Source organism: Sorex fumeus, unplaced genomic scaffold, assembly GCF_029834395.1.
Source record: "Sorex fumeus unplaced genomic scaffold, SorFum_2.1 ptg000014l, whole genome shotgun sequence".
In the NCBI taxonomy this organism is placed as follows: domain Eukaryota; kingdom Metazoa; phylum Chordata; class Mammalia; order Eulipotyphla; family Soricidae; genus Sorex; species Sorex fumeus.
In genome coordinates this window covers 8,097,910-8,124,950 of record NW_026606071.1, presented here as the reverse complement: position 1 = coordinate 8,124,950, position 27,041 = coordinate 8,097,910, and the positions used below count along the sequence as shown (strand labels likewise).

Here is a 27,041-nt window from a genome sequence, read left to right as displayed (position 1 = left end):
GGTTCATACCTAATGATGCTGAGGAGCCACTTCTGGGAGTACTTAAGGGACCATATGGTACCAGGGATCAAACCCAAGATCCCCACATGCAAAAATGCCTCTAGTCCTTTGGCCATCTCCCCTGGGATTTTTCTGGCCTGGTATTTTCTCATCTTAACAGTAATATGTGATGGGCCATTTCCATATTTTAATGGACTGAAGAGGACAGATAGCCACGAACAGAGACTGACAGAGGAATGAACTGTCCACCTTTGCTGCCAGGCATTCCTTGGCTCACATTTTTGTCCTGGCCTGGACTTGGCAGTGGGAGGCAGAGTGCTTGATTTTTGCTTTCCCCTCTCATGCTCATCTACCTCTGCTTGGTCTTGGCGGCTGGTCTGTTTTTGACCTCCTCTTTACAAATGCAGGAACTCTGGGGAGAGGTCTCCCTGAGATCCCAGAGAGCACCAAGGAGGCTGTTTGGCTGCCAGAGAGAGCATGAGAAGCAAGGGAAGGACCAGGATGCCCAGGCTGCTCAGGAAAGAAAAAGAATTGGTGCTTCATTTCCAAAGTTGTCTATGTGACTACTGGAGGGAACTTTCGAACTGAATCATTTTTCCACTTGATAAAGTCACTGTGATTTAGTTATTTGGGGGGAAAGAGATACACTTGGCAATGCTCAGTGCTTAGTCCTGCCTCTGCGCTTGGGGATCATTCCTGGCAGGGCTCAAGGGACCATGGGATGCCACGGGATCAAAACTGGGTCAGCCACATGCAAGGCAAGTGCCCTACCCACTGTTCTATCACTCCAGCCCAGTAACTATGACTTAGTAATGTATCTTCCACTCATATTGACATCTATTTGAAAAGTGATATTTTGCTTTTCAAATGTGTGATATTTGTTCCAAAAATAATTCTGTTTTTGAGAAGAGGAGGGAGATTATAGGTGAAATAAGGGTATCCATGAATTTGTAATTGCTAAAATTCTGTGGTAGGCATATGGGATTTAAGAAATTTAGTCATTAGGGCTGGAAAGATAATACAACTGGTAAGTCTCTCATGTGGCCAAGCAGGGTTTGATCCTCGGCACACCATAAGGTCACCTGAATACTGCCAGGACTGATTTCTGAGCACAGAGCCAAATGAGTAAGCACTGCTGTGGCGGGGGGCAAAGGATGCAAGGAGTTTTGAATTCCTTATTAATTCCCCAAATTCTTAATTAACTCAGAGCATCTTCGTGATCTTGGTTTGGACTGACTTACTGTATGCTAAGTGCTCATAGCTTGGGCTTTGCTCTTTGCATTTTATCAGTGTCACTGTCCTGTTGTACATTGATTTGCTCGAGCGGGCCCAGTAACATTGTGAGACTTGTTACCGTGTTTGGCATATCCAATACGTCACGGGTAGCTTGCCAGGCTCTGCCGTGCAGGTGAGATACTCTCAGTAGCTTGCCGGGCTCTCGAGAGGGGCGGAGGAATCGAACTTGGTTCGGCCATATTGGCTGCATGCAAGGCAAACACCCTACCCACTGTGCTATTGCTCTAGCCCTTTGCATTTCATAAACATCTTATTTGAAGTAGTGCTTTCAAAACTTGGAACTAGATGTTGTGTTCTTGGAAGAATAGGAAGGACTTCAAAGCAGTGCTCAGGATACCTGGGGACCCCAGTGGAGATTCTTAGGCAACTGGGCCATGAATTCAGTGCAAGAACCCAAGGAATGACACTCAAGCCCAAGGAATGATAACCCAGCCACCCTAGAGATGCTGAGTGCCTTCAGGGGGTTGCACTCTGTGATGCTTGACTCCAGCCAGATCAGCTACAGGCAAGGCATTCTCTACAACTGCTGACTGTCTCCCAGGCCCCAAAGTAGGTGCAAAGTTTTCTCCTCTGCAGAGAATACTAAGACTTAAAAATACAAGTACTTCACAATATTTGGAACTTTCACCTAGAATTGTATGACTCTTAAGATTCATTTTCCTGGGGAGAAAGGAACTCTTATTAATTGCTGGTGTGAATGCCGACTAGTCGGTCCAGCCTTTTTGGGAAATGATATGGACATTCCTCAAAAACCTAGAAATTGAGCTCCATTTGGCCCAGCAATACCCCTTCTGGGAATATGCCCTAGAGCACAAAAACACACAGCAGAAACACTGTCCGCACTTCTGCAGTTCTATTCACAATAGTCAGAATCTGGAAACAACCTAAATGTCCAAGAACAGACATACGGTTAAGGAAACTATGGTGCATCTACACAATGGAATACTACACAGCTGGTGGGAAAAATGAAGTCATGAAATTTGCCTATGAAACAGATGGACATGGGGAGTATCATGTTGAGTGAAGTGAGTCAGGAGGGGAGGAACAGATACAGAATTATAGAATGACTGCATTGATTTGTGGTATATAAAAAAAATAGTATGAGACTAATATCTAAGACAAGGAAAACGGGTCAGGAGGACTGGTCACTGGTTGGAATCTACCACGAGTGTGTGGGGAGAGGAGGGTAGGTAAGATAGAGAAGGGGCCAGTCTGACAATAATAGTTGTAAATAATCATGCTGTAGAAGAACTGAGTGTTAAAAGAAGGTAAAAGAATATTCATGATAACCTTTCAATGTCTGTATTGCAAACCACACTGCCCAAAAGGAGAGAGAAAGAGGGGAGGTAAGGGAAAGTAAGAGAGGAGAGAGAGGGAGCAGGGAGGAAGGCAGAGAAAGAGAAGGGGGGGGGGGAGAGAGAGAGAGAAAGAGAGAGAGAGAGAGAGAGAGAGAGAGAGAGAGAGAGAGAGAGAGAGAGAAAGTGCTACCATAGATACAGACTGGGAGAGAGGGAGTTGGGGGGTGGTAGGAAGGAAACTGGGGACATTGGTTCTGGGAGATGAACACTGGTGGAGGGATGGATGTTGGAACACTGTATGATTGAAACAAAATCATGAACAACTTTGTAATGGTCTGTCTCATGGTGATTAAAAAAATCTTTTCTAAAGATTAATTTATCATGGAAGTCACTTTATCTTCCTCAGTTTTCTCCTCTGTGGGGTGGGGAGAGAGAATGTCTGGCAGCACCTCTTCATATACAGCTCCCTGTTCCTCGGCGAGGTACAGGGTAAAATGAGAACGTTAGGGTGGGGGCAGTATTGTGGTGGGAACCTTTGATGAGCTGCGGTTTCCTGTCCTTTCTGGTCTGTCAGAGAGTTTCAGGGTAAGACTTCACCCTCTTCTGAATAGAAGCTTAGTGTGACTGTTTTTCAGTTACCTGAGCACAGCGGGTAGGGCGTTTGCCTTGCACATGGTCAACCCAGGTTCGATTCCTCCGTCCCTCTCGGAGAGCCTGGCAAGCTACCGAGAGTATCCTGCCCACACGGCAGAGGCTGGCAAGCTGCCCATGACGTATTCGATATGCCAAACACAGTAACAACAAGTCTCACAATGGAGACGTTACTGGTGCCTGTTCGAGCAAATTGATGAACAACTGGAGGACAGATGGCTCCAGGTAACCAAATGGAAGTAGGGTAGAGGTGTAGCTTCAGGTGTGAGAGGAAGAAGTAGGAGGAAACAAGGTTTTAGTGATCTGCATGGACTGCTGCTTCCATTTGGAGCAGGAGGATTCTTAGAGCAGGTGACTATCTTGTGGTGTTTCTTCCTCACAAGCCAAATCAAGTGTGACAACAAGAAGGACAGACTGGAACAGGCATGCAGCTGTCTTTTTATTGTGTTGTATGAATGTTTGTTTATGTGTAAATACTTTTTGAAGAAAAAAACTGCATCATTATCAGTACAATTTTTTTTTCTTTTTGAGTCACACCTGGCGATGCAAAGGGGTTACTCCTGGCTCTGCACTCAGGAATTAGTCCTGGAAGTGCTCGGGGGACTATATGGGATGCTGGGAATCAAACCTGGGTCAGCCATGTGCAAGGCAAACACCCGACCCACTGTGTTTTCCACTGTTTTCCGCTGTATACTCCAGCCCCTGTACAATTTATTATTTTATTACATGACTAAGTTGTGTCTTGGATTCCCTTAATGTGATTCATCATATAAGTAAATATAAGGAGAAAACTTTTACTTATCTTCACAGATGCTAAAACTAATCAAACACTCATTTCTGCAGAAAAACTCAATAAAATAGGAACTTCTGGGTACATCTTAAATTATTAAAACTATGTCGATATCAGTTTTATTGAGTATCATACTTTGGAAAGTGCCAATAAGTGGGAAGCATGACAAAGACGCCCGCTATTCCTACTGCTGTTGAGCACTGTGTTGTTCATATTGACCGGTGTAATTAGACCAGAGAAAACCATAAGAGTAGAAAATAATGTTGTAAAAATATCAGCCCTTCTTCAGTTAATTCACGGTGTTAATGTAGTTCCAATAAAACATTGCAAGATGTTTCCTGAAACTCTATATATTGATTCAGAAATTCATCTGAAAAGTAGACATGAAGAACAAGCGAGGAAACTCATGGAATAGCAGAAGGAGATTTGATTAGCCCATGTAGATGTACTTGAAACACTCTAACTGTATTTTGTTCAGGGTTCAGGTTTAAAAAAACAGCAGGAGACAAGGAAGATATAATCTATGAATAAACCTAGCTGCATTTGGGAAGGTATCTGTTTAGTGTAGCAACTCAAAGCACTGGAGAAAAGAAATTTTCAGTTGATTTTAAAATGGATAAACAATTGGCAAAAAGTGAAAATTGGACCCATATTCACATTCAGCTTCAAAAGTAGGAAGAAAGGGAGGGAGGAAGGGAAGGTGAGCGGGAGGGAGAGAGAGAAAAAGGACTAGGAAGAAATGAGTGAACTCCTTCGTAATCTTGTTTAGTAGGGCAAACTTTCTTTTTTTTTAAAAAAAATAATTTTATTTATTGAATCACCGTTAGAGCAGTTACAAAGCTTTCAGGTTTAAGTTTCGGTCATACAATGAAACACCCATACCTTCACCAGTGCCCATTCTCCACCCCCCCAAACCCCAGTGTACCCCCATTCCTTACCCTCCCCCTACCTGTGGGGCAGATGATTTCCAAATTACTCTCTCTCTTCTTTGATTACATTCAATATTTTGACACCAGACCCACCATTATTATTTGGAATTTTACCCCAAAACTCAGATCTGCTGAAAAGGCATCAGTAGACAATTTGTTTTCTATTGCTGGTTATAAATAACATATGATGTTGCGTGGCTACAGTAGTGGTCACGCGATTTCGAAATTTTGAAATTTTAACAATCAGATCTGGAGGGATTTCTGCCAAAACCTGCTCGGTTCTGAGATTTGTTCATGAGTCTCTTGGATCATGGCTGTTAAGCATCATGATCAGGAGCCAGAATGGCCGTTTGTGGTCGGTGACTCAGGGTTTCATTGGAACAGGGAAGAAAGAGCCGGCTCCACCCCCATCCCGTGAGGCCCCGCATGTCAGTGGCCTCTGGAGGATGGTGGCCACCGGGCTGCCAGGGGAACAGGCCAAGGCACAAAGCCTATTCCCACCTGGGGTGGCCCAGCGAGTAGGGCAAACTTTCTAATGGGAGGGGAAATCCAGGTATAAAGAAAGAATAGACCAGTAGATTTGAGTGTATAAAAATATATACATTTTATATCTTATCTATATATATAAATATGTCTTCATATAATCTGTGCTATGTGGGATATTCAGTACGGTAGACAACATGATCTTTGCCAAGGGAGAACTTCAATTCTAAACAAGATGTACATCTTTCTAGAGTAGAATCTGTTGCGAGGACAGGGTTGGCCCAGTGTTCCACTCTACCACCAAGTCTAGGTCGTTGCCAGCCTTGACCTACTAAGTGTTTGCTTCTGGAGATTCTGAGGAGATTCTGAGATTCTGAGACTGTATTTCCAGCAAGCTCTCAAACTCCACTCTTCTGGGGACTGCATTGTGAATTGCAGTGTCTTTGAACATATAAGTGCATGGTTAATAAAAGTAATCTTGTCAGAATTTGAGAAACCCTGAAATTCCTGTGTGGTAATATGCAACTATATGAACTGATGGAAAATTCCAGAACTTTTATTTACAGTAGGCATGAATTGAGACTGCTCAAGCTTTCTATAGCCTTAAGAATTTGTCTGGCTTTGCTAGGGTTTTTGAGAACTGAGCTCTTTTAGGTTGATACTCCTGGGTAGATTGTAGGAAACTTGGGAACATCTGGCAAAGTAGGAGGGACCTTACTTGGCTTTGGAAGGTAAGCACTGTAGCACTGTCCTCCCGTTGTTCATCGATTTGCTTGAGCGGGCACCAGTAATGTCTCACAACAAATTGTGAGACTTGTTGTTACTGTTTTTGTCATATCGAATACACCACGGGTAGTTTGCTAGGCTTTGCCATGCAGGCGAGATATTCTCAGTAGCTTGCTGGGCTCTCCGAGAAGGACGGAGACCCATTTTCCTCCAGTACTTGTTGACCGGGTTTTGTAATAAAACCCGGTCGGCCGCATGCAAGGCAAACACCCTACCCTCTGTGCTATTGCTCCATCCTCAAATAAATTAAATTAAATTAATTTTTTTATTTAATTTAAATAAATGTTTAAAATTTCTTTTAAAAGCACATGAACATTCTCCTCCCCTCTCTGCATCTGTACTGATTTTATGTGTGTATTTTCCTGGGACTGGGGGTGGTTCCGTGGCTGAAGCACCTGCCTTTTGTGCGGGAGACCTCGAGTTCCAGCACTGCATGTGCCATGTGGAAAGTAAAGTGGTTGGTAAATACACCAGAGGAAATGATGGCCATTTCCCACCTACCTCCCATCACAGGCCCAGTCAGGCAGTGTTCAGAGCACGGTGATGTTGGACAAACAGAAGGAGCTTGACTGCAAAGTCAGAAATGTGAAGGACAATGTTATGGTGAGTCCATACACAACATTTGTTCATAACTTTTTTGTGAGGGGTGGGGGGAATAGGGAAGGTTGCACTTGCCCTCATAATTGCTTTTCAGTCTTTTATGTTGCTGATAAAATTGTACTGAGGTTCCAAACCATAATTCAGTATGCAGGCAGAACAAACGAGGAGCCCAGCTTTTATGGCTCCTTTCATGATTTCAAAAGAATGTGCCTATCTTTTTTCTTCCTTGTCGGAGCAGGCAATAACTGGTGACTTTGCCCTGTTGCCTAATGAACTAGATGTCACTGCTCGACATAGTCTTTGTGTCTGTGGCTCAGATTGAGGTAGTAGTCTAGGGTATTGCACAAAGCTTCCGGAGACACGGGACCCATTTCCCTCCAGCACTTGTCTAAAGAGTTGAAAATGGGGTTTGCTCTTCAAGCCCATGTTCTCCCTTGAACACGTCTCTGGTTTGTCTCTGTGCCTCTTTGTTTGCTTTTTCCACTCTGAGAAGATGGTGTTCTCTCTTGAACACATACGTCTTCTCTTTTTTTTCCTCTTGAACCTTTTTTTCTTTTAACTGGGGCAGGCGGCACACCTAACAATGCTAAGGACTAAACTCCTGGCTCTGTGCCCAGGAATTATTCCTGGTGGTGCTTGGGGACTATATGGAATGTTGAGGATTGAACCCAGGTCAGCCTCACGCAAAGCAAGTGCCCTATCCACTATACTATTACTCCTGACTCCAGCCACATCCTCTTGCATCTTTCTAAGTAACTTTTGTTTAATAAAATCATCTTGCTTCACTTAAGAAAAAAATCAATCTAACGTCAAAAAAATCAAAGAAGTGTTGGAAAAGGAGCAAAACAACTCATTGAAAGAAATTCTGATACATTGTTGATTAGAGTCAAACATCCCCAGTGGTTTTGTAATAAAACGCATAAAATAATTTGTGAAACTAAGGTCAACTTCAGAGCCCAGGAAGGCCTGTGATCATTCGCGTCCACTCTTACAGCTACTTGGGATCAGGGACCAAGAGCCCCACATTACACAAGGTCTATCCACAGAAGTCTTTCCCCAACAAGGCATGTAGTCACCTGTGTGTCTCTGGGTCCCACCAACCTGGCCTTGGCTTTGTATGTCAGGAAGAATTTTCTTGAATTTTAGATTTTTTGCTGCAGCTTCATTCACCACATAAGGAAGCATGAACTAAAGCAGATGTCATGTCACTCAGCATGGATAGGCCATCAGTTTTTCTGTTCTATAAGAATTTACTCTACCTTTCTAAGTGAAATAGAAATGATTTCAATTATGTGCTTAGAATTTGTTGGTCCTTTCCCTCTTAGAAGGAACAGGGTTGTTTTTCCTGGTTTTCTGTGTCCTCTGGAAGCAATGTTTTTGTTTTCTAAAGTCTTTAAAGTGGACAACCTGTTTCTGTCTTCATTTTCAGTGTATAGAGCAAGATATCAAGACCCTGGAAGACTTACAGGATGAATATGACTTCAAATACAAAACCTTTCAGAACAGAGGTAAGAAAACCTGAAGTAGTGCTTATTTTCCAAAAATGTTTCTCTCTGTGGGCTGCAGCGATAGCATAGTGGGTAGGGCATTTATTTGCCTTGCACGCAGCCAACATGACTGACCCGAGTTCTACTCCTCCTCCCCTCTTGGAGAGCCCGGCAAGATACCGAGAGTATCTCGCCCACCCAGCAAAGCCTGGCAAGCTACTCATGATGTATTCGATATGCCAAACACAGCAACAAGTCTCACAATGTTACTGGGCCCGCTTGAGAAAATCGATGAACAGTGGGAGGACAGTGACAGTGACAGTTTCTCTCTGTGCTAGATGATGAATCTCCTTCCTTCTGACTACTTAGATTCTGACTCTGAGTGTTATCTCTTGGCTTCTTCATGACCCAGGTCAGGATTGCTTAACCTGAGTACTGTTCTAGTACTTTACCATGTCCACTATGTGTCTACTATGTCCTAGGATGTTGAACGACATTGCTGGCATGTATGTTGACGATTACAGTAGAACTGATCTCCAAGCTCCTAATGGTGGCAACTAAAATTGTGTCCAGATTTACCTCTTGGAGATTGTCTATTCCCTGGGGAGCGATAGCCACCCCTACTGCTAACCCATTGGTTGTGTGTTTTTTACCTCTGACCTGCTGATCTGGCTGATCCATCTGCCTTCAGGCGTGCCCCTGGCCTTCCACCTGAAGTTCTTTCCAACAGCCCCCTGGCTCCACGTGTGTGTCTGAAACATAGGCTTAGCATTTTTCCTCAGATTTCAAAATATTATTTTTCATTCTTGTTTTTAATGGTGGTAGGAAAACAGCTGGGAATAATCTCAAATTGTGTAGAATGTGTGACTCCTGCTACCAACCTGAAAATCATTGGGAGGAGACAGGTTAGAATGGAGGGGTTATTCACACAATCTGATAAAATTATACGTGAGAGAAATCTCACCTACTCACTACTACTACCAGTGGCTAAGTCTTCTTCCAAGTTACTAGATTCATCTGCAATTTTGAATTTTGTCACTTATGTGCATTTAGAAAATAGTCTTGACAGATACCAGGAAGGATGGCTGCCAGTATACATGGGTCATCGAAAGCAAGAATTTTGTTTCTGAGTATCCCCTCTTTATTCTTGGACATTTTTCTTGCTTTGTTCAATAAAGATTGACAATGACCCTAGTTTCAGTATCATGAGATGACCTTGAGATTCCATTTTTCGTAAGTCTCTATGAATCATGGGTTTAGTTGCCTTTGTCTCTTTTTCATGTGTATTTTTTTTCCTCCCCCAATTTGCAGAGAATGAAACCAATGGTGTAGCCACGAATGATCAGAAACAAGAAAAGCTGTTACTCCAGAAGATGTTTTTAATGCTTGACAATAAGAGAAAGGTAGTGATTTTTCTTCCACATCAACTTGTTACTTTCATCGTAGGATGTACATAATGGACTTAAAGTTTAAAATAGAGGAAAAGTTATTCTTCTAGTCACTTGGCTGAGAATCCCAGTTGAGAACTAAAGGATATTTGCTTTGATCTTTAAAAAAAAAAGTCTCTGAAAATGTGGGAATTAGGTATGAATTAATTTTCTTTGTTTCTTCCTCTCCTCTTAGGAAGTAGTTCACAAAATAATCGACTTGTTGAATGTCACTGAGCTGACCCAGAAAGCCCTGATTAACGATGAACTGGTGGAGTGGAAGCGGAGACAGCAGAGTGCCTGCATTGGAGGCCCCCCCAATGCCTGCCTCGATCAGCTGCAGAACTGGTAAGATTAGCCAGAGCAGGAAGTTGGCCAGACACGCTGACTTGGAACATGCACTTTCAAACTGTAATCATTGATAGGCTAGAGTGATAGTACAGCAGTAGGGCATTTGCTTTGCATGTAGCTGACCGGGTTTGATTCCTGGCATCCTATGTGCCCCCCCGCCCAGTACCACCAGGAGTAATTCCTGAGTGAAGAGCCAGGAGTAATCCTTGAGCACTGATGGGTGTGTCTCCAAGCCCCCTCCCCCACATCCCCCCAAATCAAAGTGTGTTAGTTGGTGGACCCAGTCAAAACTTTGGTTTAGACCAGAAGTTTCCCAAGTTCCAAATTTATTTGGCTTAACATCCCCATCTTAGGGAAGAACACCCAAACTTTAAAAAAGCACTCAATACTACTCCATTCCCTGCCCCCACCCCACCCCCACTAGAAATCTTCCTTCCTTAAGCAAATAAATAGAAGTCTCTCAACAGTGTTTTCCTTTCGGAGACACTGGTTTAGAGTTTGAAATGATCCAGCACTCGTTGCCCTGAAGATGTTAGAGCACAGAGCTGTCCAGCCATGGTCAGCTGGAGGAAGAGCCCTCCTGTCCCCGGCTTTCTGTGCATTCGTGTTCCACACCCCCTTGGTGTGTGAGAGCAATAGGGATACAGTCACTTCGTGACCTCTGAGCAACTTGTGTCCTGGTGTTTTCTTCAACACAAAATATCCGGAGACATTTTTTTTTAGACTTGCATAATGCAATGATAGCTTCTTACAGGATTTTTGGTCATCCACTTAACAAATACTTTTTAAGTTAGACTCTGGGCTAGAATCTGAAAAATCCAGGATTTCCAGGACCACAGATCTCATAAGATTATTTTCTGAGGGGCCGGAGTGATAGTATAGTGGGTATAATGCTTGCCTTGCACGTGACCAGCCCAGATTTGATCCCCAATATCCCATATGGTCCCCTGAGCCTGCCAGTAGTGATCCCTGAGCATAGAGCCAGGAGTAAGCTTTGAACGCAGTTGGGTGTGGCCCCAAAACATACAAAACAAAACAAAAAGATTTATTGTCTGAGCTTGTTATATATAAAAAAAAAATCACAGTCACAATTAGCAATCTTTCATGACTGTTAATTGAGCCGCAAGCAGGGTGCTACTCGTAGCAGTACTTCACCAACCAGCCTGAATGGTTCAATGCTGGGCTGGCACTGCTTGGGCCGAGCAGTGCTGAGACCACCAGGGCAATCCCTGGTGCTAGGGATCTGTGTGGTGCTGGGGACCAAACTTAGGGTCTAGTGCATTGGAAGGAATGCGCTCCCACCCTTTGAGCGGTGGCACTGACCCCCTGCCATCTGTTTTCCTGTTATGAATTGCTTCTTGCGATTGGAACAGAGATTCCCAGTGTGCTGTTTTCTGGAGTCTTGAGAAAATCTGACCCCCAGATCTTCCAGGTGCCCAAGGATACCTGGGCTGTGGGGAGCCTTCTGGGCATTACTTACTGCCCCCAGTGCCTCTTCTAGTGAGAAAACACCTTGGAGAATTGGAGAGATAGTGTAGTGCATAGAGCGCTTGCCTTGTATGCCTTGTATACAGTATGTATGCCTTGTACAGTGTATACCTTGTATACAGTGGTATGATCCGCAGCACTTCCCGTGATCCCCTGAGCATTTCAGGAGTGATTCCTCAGCACAGAACCAGAAGGAAACTCTGAGCACTGCCAGGTGCAGCCCCAAATTCTGCACCCCCATCCCCCGGCAAAGAAAAAATTATAAAGGAAGCAAGAAAACGAAAGCAGACTCTCTCCCCCCCTTGACTGAGCCATACAAGCATTGTTGTCTTGTTTTGTGACCTGGCGCCCACACTTGGACAGAACCGGGTTTGGGTACGCCTAAGTCTTGCCCACCCACCCACCTCCCTTTATGCTTCTCTTCTCACAGCCAAGGGCTGCTCACTTGGTGCTTTGAACTGGACTCAGGGACAAGGGGGTTTTTGCTAGCGAGATTTTCTCCGGCGTTTTTATTGTCAGCAGGGACAAGCCTCTCCGCCACGGCACGGCTCTGTCCTTCCTGTGTATTTGAGTGTCCAGCTCCAGCATTTCGCTCTTTTCTTTCACTTCAGTCCCCCACAGGGTCTGGCATCACCTGGGTCACTTGCAGGCTGTTCTCCTATTTCCCTTTCCTGAGGCGAGATGTGCGGGTCTGACGGTTTCACCTAGTGGAGTCCCCCTGACTCTGTCCTCCGCCTCTCGGCCCAAATCCCACCCCTCTACTCATCACGGTCCCTTGATGAACCCAGTCTCCTTTCCCAATCCTCCATTCCACCTGTCTCCCGGCTGTCGTATGTGAAAGTTTCTCCTCCTGAAGAGGGTGCGCTCCTACCTGTGAGGATGGCCCTGGCCTCTGCCCACCCTGCATGGGTCTCCCCCTGCACCACAGGTGGCCAAGGGCTGGTTGGGATCAAGAGCTCTGTGTGTTGTGCCTCCCCAGGTTCACCATCGTTGCTGAGAGTCTGCAGCAGGTGCGTCAGCAGCTGAAGAAGCTGGAGGAGCTGGAGCAGAAGGTTCCCTACGACCATGACCCGATCACCAAGAACAAGTCGGTGCTGTGGGACCGCACTATCAACCTCTTCCAGCAACTCATTCAGAGGTAATACAGTCTTCTCTTCACTCCAGAGACAACTCCGCAGGAATCGAGATCATTTAGAACCCTCTCCTGGGTGACATCTCAACATTGTCATGTATTTTTACCAGCGATCGGCTTTTTCGAGTTTGTGGTTCATGCCCATCGCCTTTTGCCCTTGTGGCCACCTAAGTTGGGAAGGAAGAGCTGTCGCTACCATTCCTCCTCCCTGTGGCCAGTGTCCTGACTGTTTGTCCTCTTCTTCCCAGATGGGACATGATCTCGTTTCAGGCTCTTGCAGCCTAACTGGCACAGCGGCCTCCCAGCACAACCCGCTCAGACCTTTCTCTAACCTTCGTGGCTTGATGCTGTCACAGGGTCAAGTTCCACTCCGGTTCTCTGTCACCTGCTCACGCCAGCAGAACCTGTGATCTGGACACTGGTGCACTGCCTCCTCAGGCTGGCCCCGCTCACTGCCCCTACCGGAAGTGTCCTCACCTGCCTTATCTCCAGGCAAATGACCTCCTACCCCTGCTGGGCCCACCTTGTGGACATCTCTGTGCTCCTGTCTTGATTTCCTCTGCCCCAGAGCCACTTTCTCCTGTACCTGATTCCACAATTGTAGCATCCTGTGCCCTTCAGCTTATATCTGAAATCTTCCCAAATTTCCTCAGAAGGGTGCTCAGGTACTTCCAGATCTTTGTAGTTCATTCTCCAATTTGGTCCCCCACTGTGGCCTCTGAGATAGGGCTGTCTGTGTAAGTTTGTTACTTTGTCCTGAAGGGGCTATACCTTTGTCATCCTGTCTTTCCCTCTAGGGTCTTGCCCCTGGTAGCTTTTCCAGGTACCCTTTGTTACTGAAGCAATAGCTCTGGATAGAATAGTACAGATCAGCGCCAGAGCAACAGTACAGTGTGTAGGGTGCTTGTCTTAGACATTGCCGACCTAGATTCAATTCCTAGCATTCTGTATGGTCCCCTGAGCACTGCCAGGAGTGCTCCCTGAGCACAGGGCCAGGAATAACCCCTGTGCATCGACAGGTATGGCCCAAAAACCCAAACAAAAAGATGACTACAGGCCATATTGCAAGCACCTTTTTGTACTATTGACATAATAAAAATACTTGGGATTGCTTATGGTTGATATCTAACCAGGAATACTTAGATGGTGGTTTCATATAATTAAAGACATTTATTTGGACTTTCAAGTGTAGCTTTCATATTTGTTTTACTTTTCAAACAAAAAGTTGGTATTTTAAAATGTTTATTAGGTATCACTAGGCAATATCACTAGACAGTATTTCTAAAAGGGCTGTTTTCCAAAATACTCTAAAGTGTTTCAGATGATAACATAACACTTTGAAGTTCATAATAGGTTTGAAGATTTCTTTACTGATTAGAAACCCCCCTTCATTTATCCAACTTATTTGAATTTTTCAGACTATTTTTAGCTATTTCAGACTATAATTAACTCTTTTTAGCTTGAGCCCTTTTCTTTTCTCTTTAAGAGAAGTAATTTTTCACTACTTTTGTCTTCATGAAAATGCTAACTTACCCTTTGCTGGGAATTTTCAGCTCATTTGTGGTGGAAAGACAGCCATGCATGCCAACTCACCCGCAGAGGCCATTAGTCTTGAAGACAGGGGTGCAGTTCACAGTGAAGTTGAGGTAAGAAAAGAGATAGCTCTAGACTTCGCTGGTCACACGCTTCCTGTTTCAAGTTTCCCTTCTCAGCTCTGTTACACAGCCCATTTTAGAGGAAGTGATTTTGCTGCAATAATTTAATACAAATCCGTACTTCACATACCTCAGAGTCTGTCACTCATATTCAGAACAGAAGTGTCGCAGGTATCCATGTGGGCACACACCTGGTTCGTCCCTCATGCACATTCACTGTAAGGAGGAATTTGAAATTTCAGAGTTGCCCAGAGCAGGAACTGAACATTTCAGAAGTTCCATCCCCTCTTGCTCATCAGTTTGTTACATGAGCGTTATTTATAACTCTGGAATTTTAAGCAGAGGGTTTAAATGTGCATTGAGACCGCGTCCATTTTTTCTCTTGTGTGTGGATTCACAGATTTCATCGTCTTTTCCAAGTTGTCTCTTGGTCGAATGTCTATTAACCACCCTAGTGAACAGCCTAGTGTTTGTCCTCCCAGAATTTTCCCCACATCTATCCAATTCTATAAATACACACATATCTCCATCTAAGCCTATATGGTATACAAATTTTATTTTGAAAACTAGGGTTCTTTCTCTGTTGTCTGCAGTCTAGTTTTTCTCTGTGATCATCCATTGCAGAAATGTTTGTACATGAGGATATACATTTTGACTTTTTCTCTTCAAGGCTGCACTGCTCTGCCAGTGAGCGGCTGGACAGCCATTGGCTGGCTCTGTCCCTTTGTTCGGGGTACTGCAGAGTTCCTCCGTGGGTGCATCCCACCTGGCTTCCAGAGGACAGTGCTGTGCTAGAGCATCTGCTAGAGCTAGGGGCACTAGAAAGCCCATCCTGTATCCCCATTGTTCCCCATGGAGCTGCCTTCAAAGAATTCCCCCCCCCCAAGGTCTCCAACAGAGGCACCAGAGTATCAGCCCTGTGCTCCTTTCCACCATCTTTCCACACTACCTTGGAGAGATGGGAATGTGACCTTCACTTTTCTGAATATGGAGATAATTTTTGTTTTTTACCAACAAGACAAATTTTGAGGCCCAGGGAGATGACTCAAATGGGTTATAGCTCATGCTTTGCATATAGAAGCTGCAGGTTTGATTCCCAGCACCTCTGAGTAGTTCCCACATACTGCTGAGTGTGGCCCCAAACAAAACCAAACTGACAGAACCAAAATAGAAGTTTTGTTACAGTCTAGTTTTAGAAGAGTATAGAAGGAAATGGGTACTGTTTGTAACTTTTGGTGTGAATAAATTCCAGGCTTCTGTCATTTTGGGTTTTATTTTTATTTAAGTGAGATAGTTTTTATTGAATGGAACAGCTTAGAAAGGTATAAGAAGAGAGAAAGAGAAAGAAAGGAAGTACATGTTCGATAGAAAACATAGGGGCTGGAGAGATGGTACAGTGAATAAGGCATTTGTCTTGCACACAGCTGACCCAGGTTCTATCCCTAGTATCTTGTATGGTCCTATGAGCACCTCCAGGAGTGATTCCTGAGTGCAGAGCCAGGAGTAACCCTTGAGCATCACCTGGTGTGGCGCAAAAAAAAATACAAAACAGAGAGGGGAGGGGGAAGAGGAGAGGAGAAGAGAGAGAGAGAGAGAGAGAGAGAGAGAGAGAGAGAGAGAAGAGAGGAGAGATCGTAAATTAGCATAACAAATAACTTGTAATAGCTTTTCAAAATCATAATGATCTTCATTTTTCTCCCCCCAGATTGTTGGTGAAATTGCAGGAGCTGAATTATAACTTGAAAGTCAAAGTCTTATTTGACAAGTAAGATATCTGCCATTATCTAAGATACATGTACAAATGATGGGCACGACAGCTAATGCAGACCATTTGTAAATGAATCTGGAGGCTGAGAGCTTCCCCAGGAGCTAGTCTCAGCATAAAGCAGAGATTTCCAGGCATATTTCAACAACCATCTCCTTTTTGGGGAAAAAAAATCCAAGAAGATTTCTTATTAACCACCGCCCCCACCCCTCCGCCACACACACACACACACACACACACACACACACACACACACAAATCTCCTTTTCATCAAGAAAGGAAAGAAAGCACCTCCCTCCCAGTTGCACCCAAGGCTGCTTTTGCTCCCCAGCAGGCAGTGTCACCCCCACTGGGAGAGTAACGAAAGCAGAAATAGATTTTGAACTTTTGAAGTTTGTCATGATCAAGTCTGGAAGCAACTAGACATGGCACATTATCCCTTCTCCTAGCTCTCGACAGCGGGTATTCATCCACAGTCAAGTCTGTTTCCAGGCTGTGCTGATTCTTCCCTTAGTTGTCAGGAACCTGTTTTTGGAGTGAAGTTGAACAGAACTTGGGGGAACCTTCTCGGGATCCACAGGTTCCTAATATTGACCATTGCAATTAACCACGCACTCTGCTTTGGCTCAGTCTCTCTTTGAGTTTGTGTTCCTAGGTCTTTTCTGTCTTTTTCAGTTTTGGAGTATTCTTTACCTGACACTATTCCTTTTCATTCAAAAGTTTCATCCAGTTGCCAGAGAAGGTGGTAGTGGGGCGTAGGGCATTTGCCTTGCTTGCAGCTGATCCCGGTTTGATCCCTAACAACACATATGGTCTCCTGAGCATCTCCAGGAGTGATTCCCGTAGTACGAAACCAGGTGTAAATCTTGAGCACCACTGGATGTTGCCCAAAAACAAAACAACAGTTAATTCCAGAGGAAAAGCAGGTCACTGTTAGAGAGAGATGATTGTCATTCACAAAATCAGAAAGTCAACTCATCTTTTCATTCTATGCCTCTGCCCCTAACATAGGGTATCTGTACAGAACATGACGAGTGTGCTCTGGATTTATACAAGGTGCAAGGTCTCTTAAGATCTTTAACCTCAAATTTGAAAACTAGTCGACTACTCCCAAGTTTTGTTGTGACTATTAAAGATAACAAAGAAAGGAAGTAAGAATTAAGCCATCACCTCAGAAGGTCTTCTAAGTTCAGTTAGAGCATCCCTAATACCCAGCTCAAGTGAGTGATTCAATAAAAAGCCGTGACCATGCATCCATTTACTGCGAGCAAGCTAGTTGCTCTTTTTAGCATTTAGCTGGCTTACTCCTCACAGTATGCTGAAAGCTTGGTGCCTCGAGCATAGTGGATAACGGAGAAATGAGGCCCAAAGACACCCAGTTATTCTTGCCAGCACTAGTGGTGGCTGGTTTGTTGGCTGAGGGAGGGGTGGAAAACCACAGGTGTAGACTTTTATACATCTAATACTTATACACATGCTTTTGCATTGATGTTAAGGCTATTTCAAACTTTAAATTCACGTGTCTATATATCTTTTTATTTGTTTTTTTGCAGAGATGTGAATGAGAAAAATACAGTGAAAGGGTATGTAAATTGCTTTGCACTGAGTTTTACTATTTTCTTTGTTGGCTGAATAGTTCCCAGCCTTTTACACATGTCTGCCCTTCCTTGTTTAGATTCAGAAAGTTCAACATCTTGGGCACACACACAAAGGTCATGAACATGGAAGAGTCCATCAACGGAAGTCTGGCGGCAGAGTTTAGACACCTGGTGAGGAGGCCAGTTCCCCCCTCCTTGGAGCTGAATCTGTCTCCCTTGGTCTGTGTTCCCTGTAGACTGACTCTGTGTGCATCGTGTGGAGAGAACCCTTGGGGTATACAGGCTTAGAATTTGCTGCTGGTGATTGCATGGGCTTTGTGAAGAATTTCAGTTTAACTAGGTAACATTGTGGAACAGTTTGCAAAGGGAAGAGGAGGGGACCAGATGCAATCCTTTGGATCCTTCTAGACCTTATCATGTAGACAAGATGTCATGCTGGGGAAAGACCATCCTGCTCATGGACCCTCACAAAGGGAATTTTCTCCCATGTTCTGTGTTTAGCAAACCATTTCACGTTCTTTATTCTTAGTTCCAACTCTAGTTGATTTGTAAGTGAAAATAGCATCTTTGGCCATTATTGATGCCATTTAGTAAGATGCTTTCTTACTTTACAGCAACTGAAAGAACAGAAAAATGCAGGCACCAGGACTAATGAGGTAAGGCTCTCTCTCTCTCTCTCTCTCTCTCTCTCTCTCTCTCTCTCTCTCTCTCTCTCTCTCTCTCCCTCTCTGTGTGTGTGTGTGTGTGTGTGTGTCTGAATGGGCTCTAACTTCCTCATTGTGAATTGGTCTCTATCCAATGGGGTTAACCAGCACCCCTGGGGCTGAGGACAACTCAGAGAGAGGGTTTGCCAAGGAAGCTGAGGGAGTGAACTCTGGGGCATATCATTGGTAGTAGTAAGAGTCCATGAGTCCATTTTTCTGTTTGTACTCTATAACTGGGGTTGATTTTTGCACGTGAATAGATTTGGGGAGGACTTCTGTATTACTCAGATGAACCAGGTCAAGCCTGGAAAGTTGCTGCAGGATTTATCGAGGGTTGCACAAGGAATGCTAGTGAGTGCTGGAACTAAAGGCTGTGTTCTGATGACCATGACAACATCGGGTTGTGCTCAGAGGGGGTGCCTGCCATTGTACACTGTGTCCGTCCTCAGTGACACAGTATTTCCTTTCGCTTCTTTTTGACCACTAGACCCTTCTGGAATTATGTTTCTGAGACATTTGAAATGGAGCGATGGACACAGTCAAGCTTCCTGGAGGAGGGAGAACTGGGTTGAGAGTATTCTTGTCCCTGGTGTCTGTAGAGAAGAATACACTGTTCTTCCACAGCACGCCAGTAGGGAGCGTGTGGAGCTGTGGAGCGGTCAGCTGCCTGGCGCTGCCAAGTCTTTCCTGCTTTCTCCTGTGACCACGGATAGGCCTGCTCCTCTCTGGCCGAGCTCTGATGCTCAGGCGAGTCACACTGCGAGAAGGCACTTTGGGAACTAAGACTTGGCTGCCCACACCAAGGCACCAAGGGGCCCGCCAGACTTATGCCAATCAGTCCTGCCTGGAAATCTTCACACCTAGATCACACAAGTACTTTTAGCCTTCACCTCCTGCCATCCCCTCTTGCCTGAGTGGTTCAGCCCACACAGGTGGGGCAGCTGGGGAGAGGGGCCGAGAGCCAAGAGGCGTAGGTCACATGGGAACCTCTTGGTGCGGCTCCTTCCTCTCACACCCCAGATTTATGTCTGCAGTCTTGGAGGATGTTCAGACGCTCACAGTGATTGAAAGGCAGGCAGTTGGGAAGGGGATGGCGCTTCAGCTCTCCAGGACTTTCGTGGCCTAGAACAGTGCTCATTATCCTTTCTTGAGCAGCAGGATCCGTGGATGAAAGGCTCTGACCCCTCCCCTTTCCCTCTCCAGGGTCCTCTCATCGTCACCGAGGAGCTCCACTCCCTTAGTTTTGAGACTCAGTTGTGCCAGCCTGGTTTGGTCATTGACCTCGAGGTAAGACTGCCATGATTTGGAAGTGAGAAACTTGATTGATTGATTTTGCTTTTAACTGTTTGGATGTTATTTCCAAGTTTTTGTGAGCTTTGGTGAAGAAATCTTTTTTTTTTTTTTTGAGGAGAGGGGAGTCTTCTCTGCAGTGCTTTGAGGGTCCTGGGGCCACTCCCGGTGATACTCAGCTGGTCACGTGGGACTGATGGACAGGTGCTCAGCCGCCAATGCAGTACAGCTCTGGCTGGCAGTGTGTCATCCTGGAAAAGACACATGGTGTTGAGGTTCAAACTTGAGGTCTTGCATGCTCGGGAATGTGCACACCTTTGGAGCACATGTCATTGGGACCATTTTCAGCTCATAGCATGTTCACATCAGCCGGTACCACCAGTGGCTTTGTTAACACAGATTGCAGTGATGGTGTCTTCTTGTTAATGGTTCAGAAAGCCATAGCACTGAACTAATTTCCAAATTCTCTATGCTTAGTATTCCAAGTGTTCCATTTGAGATATCACGTGTTAACTTTCTTTTTTGTTTTGTTTTTGTTTGGGGGCCACACACGGCAATGCTTAGGGGGTTCTTCCTGGCTATGCAGACAGGAATTACTCCTGACAGTGCTCGGGGAAACCATTTGAGGCATTGGGGACTGAGGGGGTCCATATGTGGTGCCGGGAATCGAACCGGCTACATGCAAAGTATGCACCTTACTCACTCTACTACCACACTGGCCCCAATCATGTGTCAGCTTTCATATGCAAAGCAAGTTGACTCATTCCTCAACTGCAAAGATAAACTACAAACAAAACATCCCTTGATCTCTTAACTTTCTTTTGAGTCTAAAATAAACCCAGGTGTCTAATTCATTCCTGACTTAGATCTGAGGCTGCAGCAGTGTGGGATGAAGGTGATACCATGTGATTCAGAAGATTTCACAGTGTCTGTCTTCTTGCAGACGACCTCTCTGCCTGTCGTGGTGATCTCCAACGTCAGCCAGCTGCCCAGTGGCTGGGCCTCCATCCTGTGGTACAACATGCTGGTGGCGGAACCCAGGGTATGGGAATTGCACCTGCTCTAGTGTTTGCGTGTCTGGACTGTCCCCTGATGTTGAGGGGTCCTAATATCACACCAGCGGAGCTGCTAAGGAGCCTTTTAAAAATATGTAGCTATGCTAATAGGATTACAGTAGTGTTCAAGTTTGTGTATTGATGTCCAGAATTACTCTCTTCGACCATGCACCACTGTCCCTCTGTCACCTCTGGTCCCACTTTCTTCCTTTCCCACATCGCCCTGTAATCATCTGATTGGCAGTTAGGATTTTGGTGCATATTGTTATCTCCCTTAGTACACGCTGCTAAGGATCTTGAGTGATTCTGGAGAATGAACTTTGTTAGAAATGAGGCTTACCGATAAAGTAAGACTTGATAAAGAATAAAATCTTTTTCCCATGGTAAACTCAGGTCATAAATTATTTCATACCACTTCATGTGGAAGAAACCCTGTATTGTTACCCTTTTTTAAAAAAAAAGAGAATATCTGAAAACAAAAATAATGAAGTGAAAAAAATATTAAAAGGTATACATCTGCTTAACAAGCAGGCTCCAATATTAGATGTGGAGATAGATACTCATTATTGATTAATTAGAGTGTGTCTCATGATTCACTGTAGTTGCATTTCATAAATTCACTGTGGACACTTCAGTAGTGATTAGTGAACTATCATTCCTAGGAATGTTCCAAAATTAGGTTCCTGTGAGCCTCTGCTTACAACCTTTTTTGTCAGCCAGTCAATATATAACCTTGTCTGTGTACATTTCTGCCAGTCAATATATAACCTTGCCTGTGTGCATTTCTGTCTAAAGATCAGTTATCTGATGTATTTGTCAGTTCATTAGCATTGAACTCCTGCCTGAGCCTAGCCTATGTAGCACACGTACTTTGTCCTTAAGGTACTTCACAGCACTTGCAGTTGTGCTCAGAGCTGACTCTTGGCTTTGCACTCAGAAATCACTGCAGGCTTGGGGGATCATAAGGGATACCGGGGATCAAACCTGATGTGACTGTTTTTGTTTTAACTCAGAACACTGGGCCATACTTCACATTACACTTGAGGTCCTTTAAAACAGTGATCTCACCAAGTGAAACCACCAAGAAAAAGCCACAGGCACTCAGAGCTTATGACACTCTGAATAGCTTTGAAAAGGGCCCTTGTGGAAAGGAGAGCTTACATAAGAAGAGCGTGTCACTCCATCCAGCCTCAGCTGCAAATGTTGGGCGACTCCGATTTTCCTCTGCTTTTTGCAGTGTATGCCCATGAAAACCTATGAGAGTGCCATAAATACGGGTTTGGGGTTTCCAAGTCAACTTTCATGAGCAGATGAATTCACAAAGGTGAATCTGTGATCATCAGAATGGACTCATTGTCTACTAGGGGAAACGAGCGTATTTGCAGGCACAGGAGCAGACTGTGAGGCAGGCCCGTGTGTGTGTGCTTTGCTCGTGCCTGTGACTCTTCCTTAGTTGTTGTGTTTTTTTCTTTCTAGAATCTCTCCTTCTTCCTGAACCCCCCGTGTGCACGCTGGGCTCAGCTGTCCGAGGTGCTCAGCTGGCAGTTTTCTTCTGTCACCAAGAGAGGGCTCAACGTCGACCAGCTAAACATGCTGGGGGAGAAACTTCTGGGTATGAGCATATATAATTTTTCGTGGGTATAAAAATTGGAATTCATGAAAGTATTTTCACTTGCTTCTTTCACCCTGTTTGCTTTCTGAATTGCTCAAGGTAGTGGAGTGGTAAATGCTATTGGTTTTTCCAGCAGTGGCTTCTCTTTGTGTGTGTTGGGGTGTGGGGTGTGGGGTGGGGAGGAAGTGAGGGGCAGCGCAAGGGCACACCGGGCTGGGCTCAGGGCTTTCTCCTGGCTCTGTGTTCAGGAACACTCTGTGTTCAGAGATCACTCCTGGCAGTGCTTGGAGGATCTTCTGCAGTGCCAGGCATTGAACCAGGGTTGAGCCTTGTGGAAGGCAAACTCCTTGCCTTCACTGCTATCTCTCCGACCCATCTAGCAGCAACTTCAATTTCTTTTTGTTTTGTTTAATTTGGGGGTTTTGGCCACACCCAGAGGTGTTCCAGGCTTACTCCTAGCTCTGCACTCAGGGATCACTCCTGGCGGGACTTGGAGATTGAATCAGTTTGGCAGCATGCAAGACATGCTGGGCCCCTACACCAGCTTCTTATACTAAGTGAGCACTACACCTCACCTTGGAAAGAGAAAAGCCTGATAGAAGACTCAGATCAATCAACATGATCTCATGTTAACAGCACAGTGGTAGGGCGTTTGCCTTGCATGCGGCCAACTTGGCGGGCCTGAGTTCGATTCCTCCGCCCCTCTCGGAGAGCCCAGCAAGCTACCAAGAGTATCTCGCCCACACGGCAAAGCCTGGCAAGCTACCCATGATGTATTCGATATGCCAAACACAGTAACAAGTCTCACAACGGAGACATTACTGGGCCCGCTTAAGCAAATCAGTGTACAATGTGAGGACAGTGCCATAGTGCTACAGTGCTTTGAATGAGGAGAAATACATGATTTGTGGCTGAAGTGAGTTCCTTGATGAGAGTAACCGTGTCTCTTTTTTTCTGCTCTTTGGGTCACACCCCCCAATGCATAGGGGCCACTTCTGGCTCTGCACTCAGGAATTACCCCTGGCAGTGCTCAGGCGACCATATGGGATGCTGGGAATTGAACCCAGGTTGGCGGCGTGCAAGGCAAATACCCTACCCACTGTGCTGTCACTCCAGCACCAGGACCATGTCTTCCTAAACTTGCAGGCAATATCTGTGCTGGACATGGTTGGGGTTAGATGTGGGGGCTGCCCTCCACAGAGCACATGGTGAGTCTGGGTCAGGTGACCCAGGACAAGGACATAGAATTCACACACAGGAGATAGTCCTTGACCAACAGTTCTGCCTGACGTTGCGAGCTTTTAGTCCACACTGTAGCACTGTCCTCCTGTTCATCAATTTGCTCGTGTGGGCACCATAATGTCTTTTGCAACGTCTCACTATACAAATCAAAATGACCTCCTAGTCCCAAGGCCTGATCTTCCATGACTAGGAGGACTTGAACTCTTTCTTCCAAAATGCACAGGCAACTTTTGTCCAGGTTTGCCTTCTGCAGTGCTGAGCCCCACCAACTCCTGACACCTCCTGACACCAATTTTATCTTCCCAAGCTCTTGGCAGAGCCTCCCCTCACAGTGGAGCACTTGTGTACTAAAGGGTAGGAAATGCAGGCTGGGGCTGGTGCGATAGTATAGAGGATAGGACCAAGTCGCTTGAGCCTCACCACTATCCCTGAATACAGAGCCAGGAGTAAAGCGCTGAGCATCACCAGACTTAGTCAAACCTACCCACCCCTTCACAATCACAAATAAAATGTAGGAAGTGGCCTTAAATAAAATAAAAAGGGTAGGAATAAGAAGTGTAGAAAAAAAGAAGTGAAGTAACACTTCTTTTTGGGAGAGAGTGAAGAAATCCTGTCGTGGATAGTTTGTGGTTCTCTCTGAGAGGTGACAGTCGTGCCCAGGCTCATTAAGAAGCACCTGCTCTCTTTCTCCTACACTCTCTCTCATGTGACTGGGGTTTGTATTCACTTGCCTGAGCTCTGGACCTTTGGGAGAAGAGCCGAGGCGAGCACTTACTTCCTAGTCAACATTAGCTTATGAAGCCAAGTGTCAGTTACATAGATGAATTCCGTCTTAGTTTGAGCTTCTTGGAAAGCTGCAGGGCTACTCGGGGAGGAGGCAGCAGAGGCGGAAGAGGGACTCAGTGCACCGATGCTCACTTAGCCCAAACTCATCTCTCTGAGAACATTGACCGTGAACAGACCGCCTTCCTTTTATTGGGGTCGGCTCTCTTTCTGGTGATCACCTCCAAGAATCTCTGTTCTAGCCAAAGCTTCCACTTCTGATTCCTGAACAAACATTTCTCTTTGTTTAGGCCCTAATGCCAGCCCGGAAGGTCTGATTCCGTGGACAAGGTTCTGCAAGGTGGGTACCCTTGGGGCTTGCCTCTCTGAGTTCTTTTCGCTGTCCTCCCTGGAGGTGTTCCTGTTTCTCACTGTGGCAGTTACATATGTGTGTGTGTGTGTGTGTGTATCTTGGCATGTTCCTCCCACCCATGGAGCCCTTAGGCCAAGTTGTTGACTTTTCCTTCAGCGCAGAAGGTTGGTCTCCAAGAGTGAGTCTGACAGGAAGCGCCTGCCTTCGAGATAACATTCTCTCACATCCGGAATGAGTCTTCTGTGCGCTCCCACCAGCCGCCTTGCCTGGCAGCATTGTCGCCCCATTCTGTGAATGATGTGCTGTGGGCGTCGGGCGGACATCCCCTGAGCCTGCTCAAGCAGAGGAACCAGTTGGAGGGAACAAGGTGGCCCCACGGGGGTCACCAGACAGTTTTGCCAAGCTGACGCTCTTTGCAAGAGCAGCTTTTGTTCCATGATTCACCCTGGAGGTCATCCCCTGGCCGCTTCACCTCTGTTTGGAGAGGGAAGTGGAGCCTGGCCCAGGAAACGGGGAGCACAGTGCTGGAGCACAGATAAGAGGGGAGTGGGCGGCATCCAGTGGGCCTTCTCACTCGGGTAGCTGAGGGTTCTGTGTAAATTCAAATCTGTCGGTCAGGGGAGGCTTGGTGCATTATTCTCTTGGGTTTCTTCATTCCTAATACACATATTTGTGTCCTTGCAGGAAAACATCAACGATAAAAACTTTTCTTTCTGGCTTTGGATCGAAAGCATCCTTGAACTCATTAAGAAGCACCTGCTCTCGCTCTGGAACGATGGGTAAAGGCCCTTCTTGATCTATTTTTTGAAATATGTTTTGAGCGCACACTCTCTCACCGTGAAGCTGAGCTAGGTCTGATCTGAATTTCATTGACGTGTCTACCACACAGAGTCTGTCCCTGCAAGACTGTTGACAGTGGAACCTTTGAAGACTACATTTTTCATAGTGTCCCTGTCCTCAGAGATAAATTAGAAAAGGAAACCACCTCCCCCCGCTCCACTCCCCAAGAAAACCTTAAGTGCCATGATGATTTATTTTATTCATTTTACCAGAATTTCTTGAGCAATCCCAAGGAAAAAAGATCAAACCTTTTTTACTTTGAAACTTGTTTCTTAGTCACAGGGCCAGTTGCTAATTCAACTAAGAGGCTCCACAATAAAACTCTGTTGACTGGGCCTCCCACTCCACTATAGAAGATGCATAAATTCAGACATTTCATGGCCTTTAAGGTCAACAAGTGGAAATAGAGAGTTTAGTTATTTACACGGTATTTATTGATCATCTGTTGAAGCATGCTGGCACTGTGTTTGTGATTCTGTTGGCTTCAGCATATGTCTTAGTGAAATGCCTTTGTAAGCACCGATTAAAGAGATCACAAAGCATCTAAAGTAGTCTGGACATTTTTTAAAATTTTTAAGACTTAATTAAAGAATTGTGATTTAGAGAGTTGTTGATAGTTGAGTTTTAGGCATATAATATGACAACACCAATCCCACCACCAGTGTCTCCTTCCCTCCCCCAGCGTTCCCATATCCCCTCCCCACCCTCGTCTGACATTTTAATCTTCCATTCTCACCGTGTTGCAGCCATTCTGATTTATCAGTTCACGTAGAGATCAGAACCATAAGTGAGCCTCAGAGGACTCTTGATTCCCTTTTCCGGGCAGGTGGATCGTGGGCTTTATCAGCAAGGAGGGCGAGCGCGCCCTGCTCAAGGACCAGCAGCCCGGGACCTTTCTGCTGCGCTTCAGCGAGAGCTGCCGGGAAGGGGCCATCACCTTCACGTGGGTGGAGCGTTCGCAGAATGGAGGCGGTAAGCCCAGACCCCCGCATGCCTGTTTATGCTGAATGAGAGAGTCCCTTTCAAGGCAGATTTTAACACATACTCCATACTCAAGTAGTATTGTGCACCCACATGTTGCACTAAAGACAGTCGAGTAGTCAGTTGTTCTTGTTGTTTGTTTGGGTTTGTTCTTTAGAGAACACACCGAGGTGAGTTCAGAACTGGCTGTGCTCTCAAGGATCACTCCTGGCAGGGTCAGGGCACCCTATCGGATGCTGGGGATCAAGCTCAAGTCCTCTGCGTGCAAAGCAAGCACTTTACCCGATGTTCTGTTGCTCTGGGTCCTTTATAAGAGGTTTTTCCAAAGAAATACCAGCTCATTTTCATTAAAAGCTTTATATGATGGTCACCCACCTCCCTTTTGTTTTTTTGAGCAGGGAAGGTTTGGAGCTGTTGGGCCACACCTTTAGCTGTGCTTGGATCTA

General features: G+C 45.4%; 1 protein-coding gene across 2 annotated transcripts in view; it reads left to right on the top strand.

Moving 5' to 3' along the window:
• The window catches only part of STAT1 (signal transducer and activator of transcription 1), a 50,827-nt gene that overhangs the window by 8,945 nt on the left and 14,841 nt on the right, over positions 1 to 27,041 (top strand). For both annotated transcript variants that reach the window (XM_056111793.1, XM_056111794.1), the window contains exons 6-21: positions 6,747 to 6,836; positions 8,263 to 8,341; positions 9,632 to 9,723; positions 9,944 to 10,095; positions 12,566 to 12,724; positions 14,272 to 14,364; positions 16,079 to 16,138; positions 17,692 to 17,721; positions 17,814 to 17,907; positions 18,351 to 18,392; positions 19,644 to 19,727; positions 20,674 to 20,772; positions 22,262 to 22,397; positions 24,713 to 24,762; positions 25,459 to 25,553; positions 26,441 to 26,586. In XM_056111793.1, the coding sequence (XP_055967768.1) occupies positions 6,747 to 6,836; positions 8,263 to 8,341; positions 9,632 to 9,723; positions 9,944 to 10,095; positions 12,566 to 12,724; positions 14,272 to 14,364; positions 16,079 to 16,138; positions 17,692 to 17,721; positions 17,814 to 17,907; positions 18,351 to 18,392; positions 19,644 to 19,727; positions 20,674 to 20,772; positions 22,262 to 22,397; positions 24,713 to 24,762; positions 25,459 to 25,553; positions 26,441 to 26,586 (1,501 nt within the window). The remainder of the gene's footprint in view (positions 1 to 6,746; positions 6,837 to 8,262; positions 8,342 to 9,631; positions 9,724 to 9,943; positions 10,096 to 12,565; positions 12,725 to 14,271; positions 14,365 to 16,078; positions 16,139 to 17,691; positions 17,722 to 17,813; positions 17,908 to 18,350; positions 18,393 to 19,643; positions 19,728 to 20,673; positions 20,773 to 22,261; positions 22,398 to 24,712; positions 24,763 to 25,458; positions 25,554 to 26,440; positions 26,587 to 27,041) is intronic.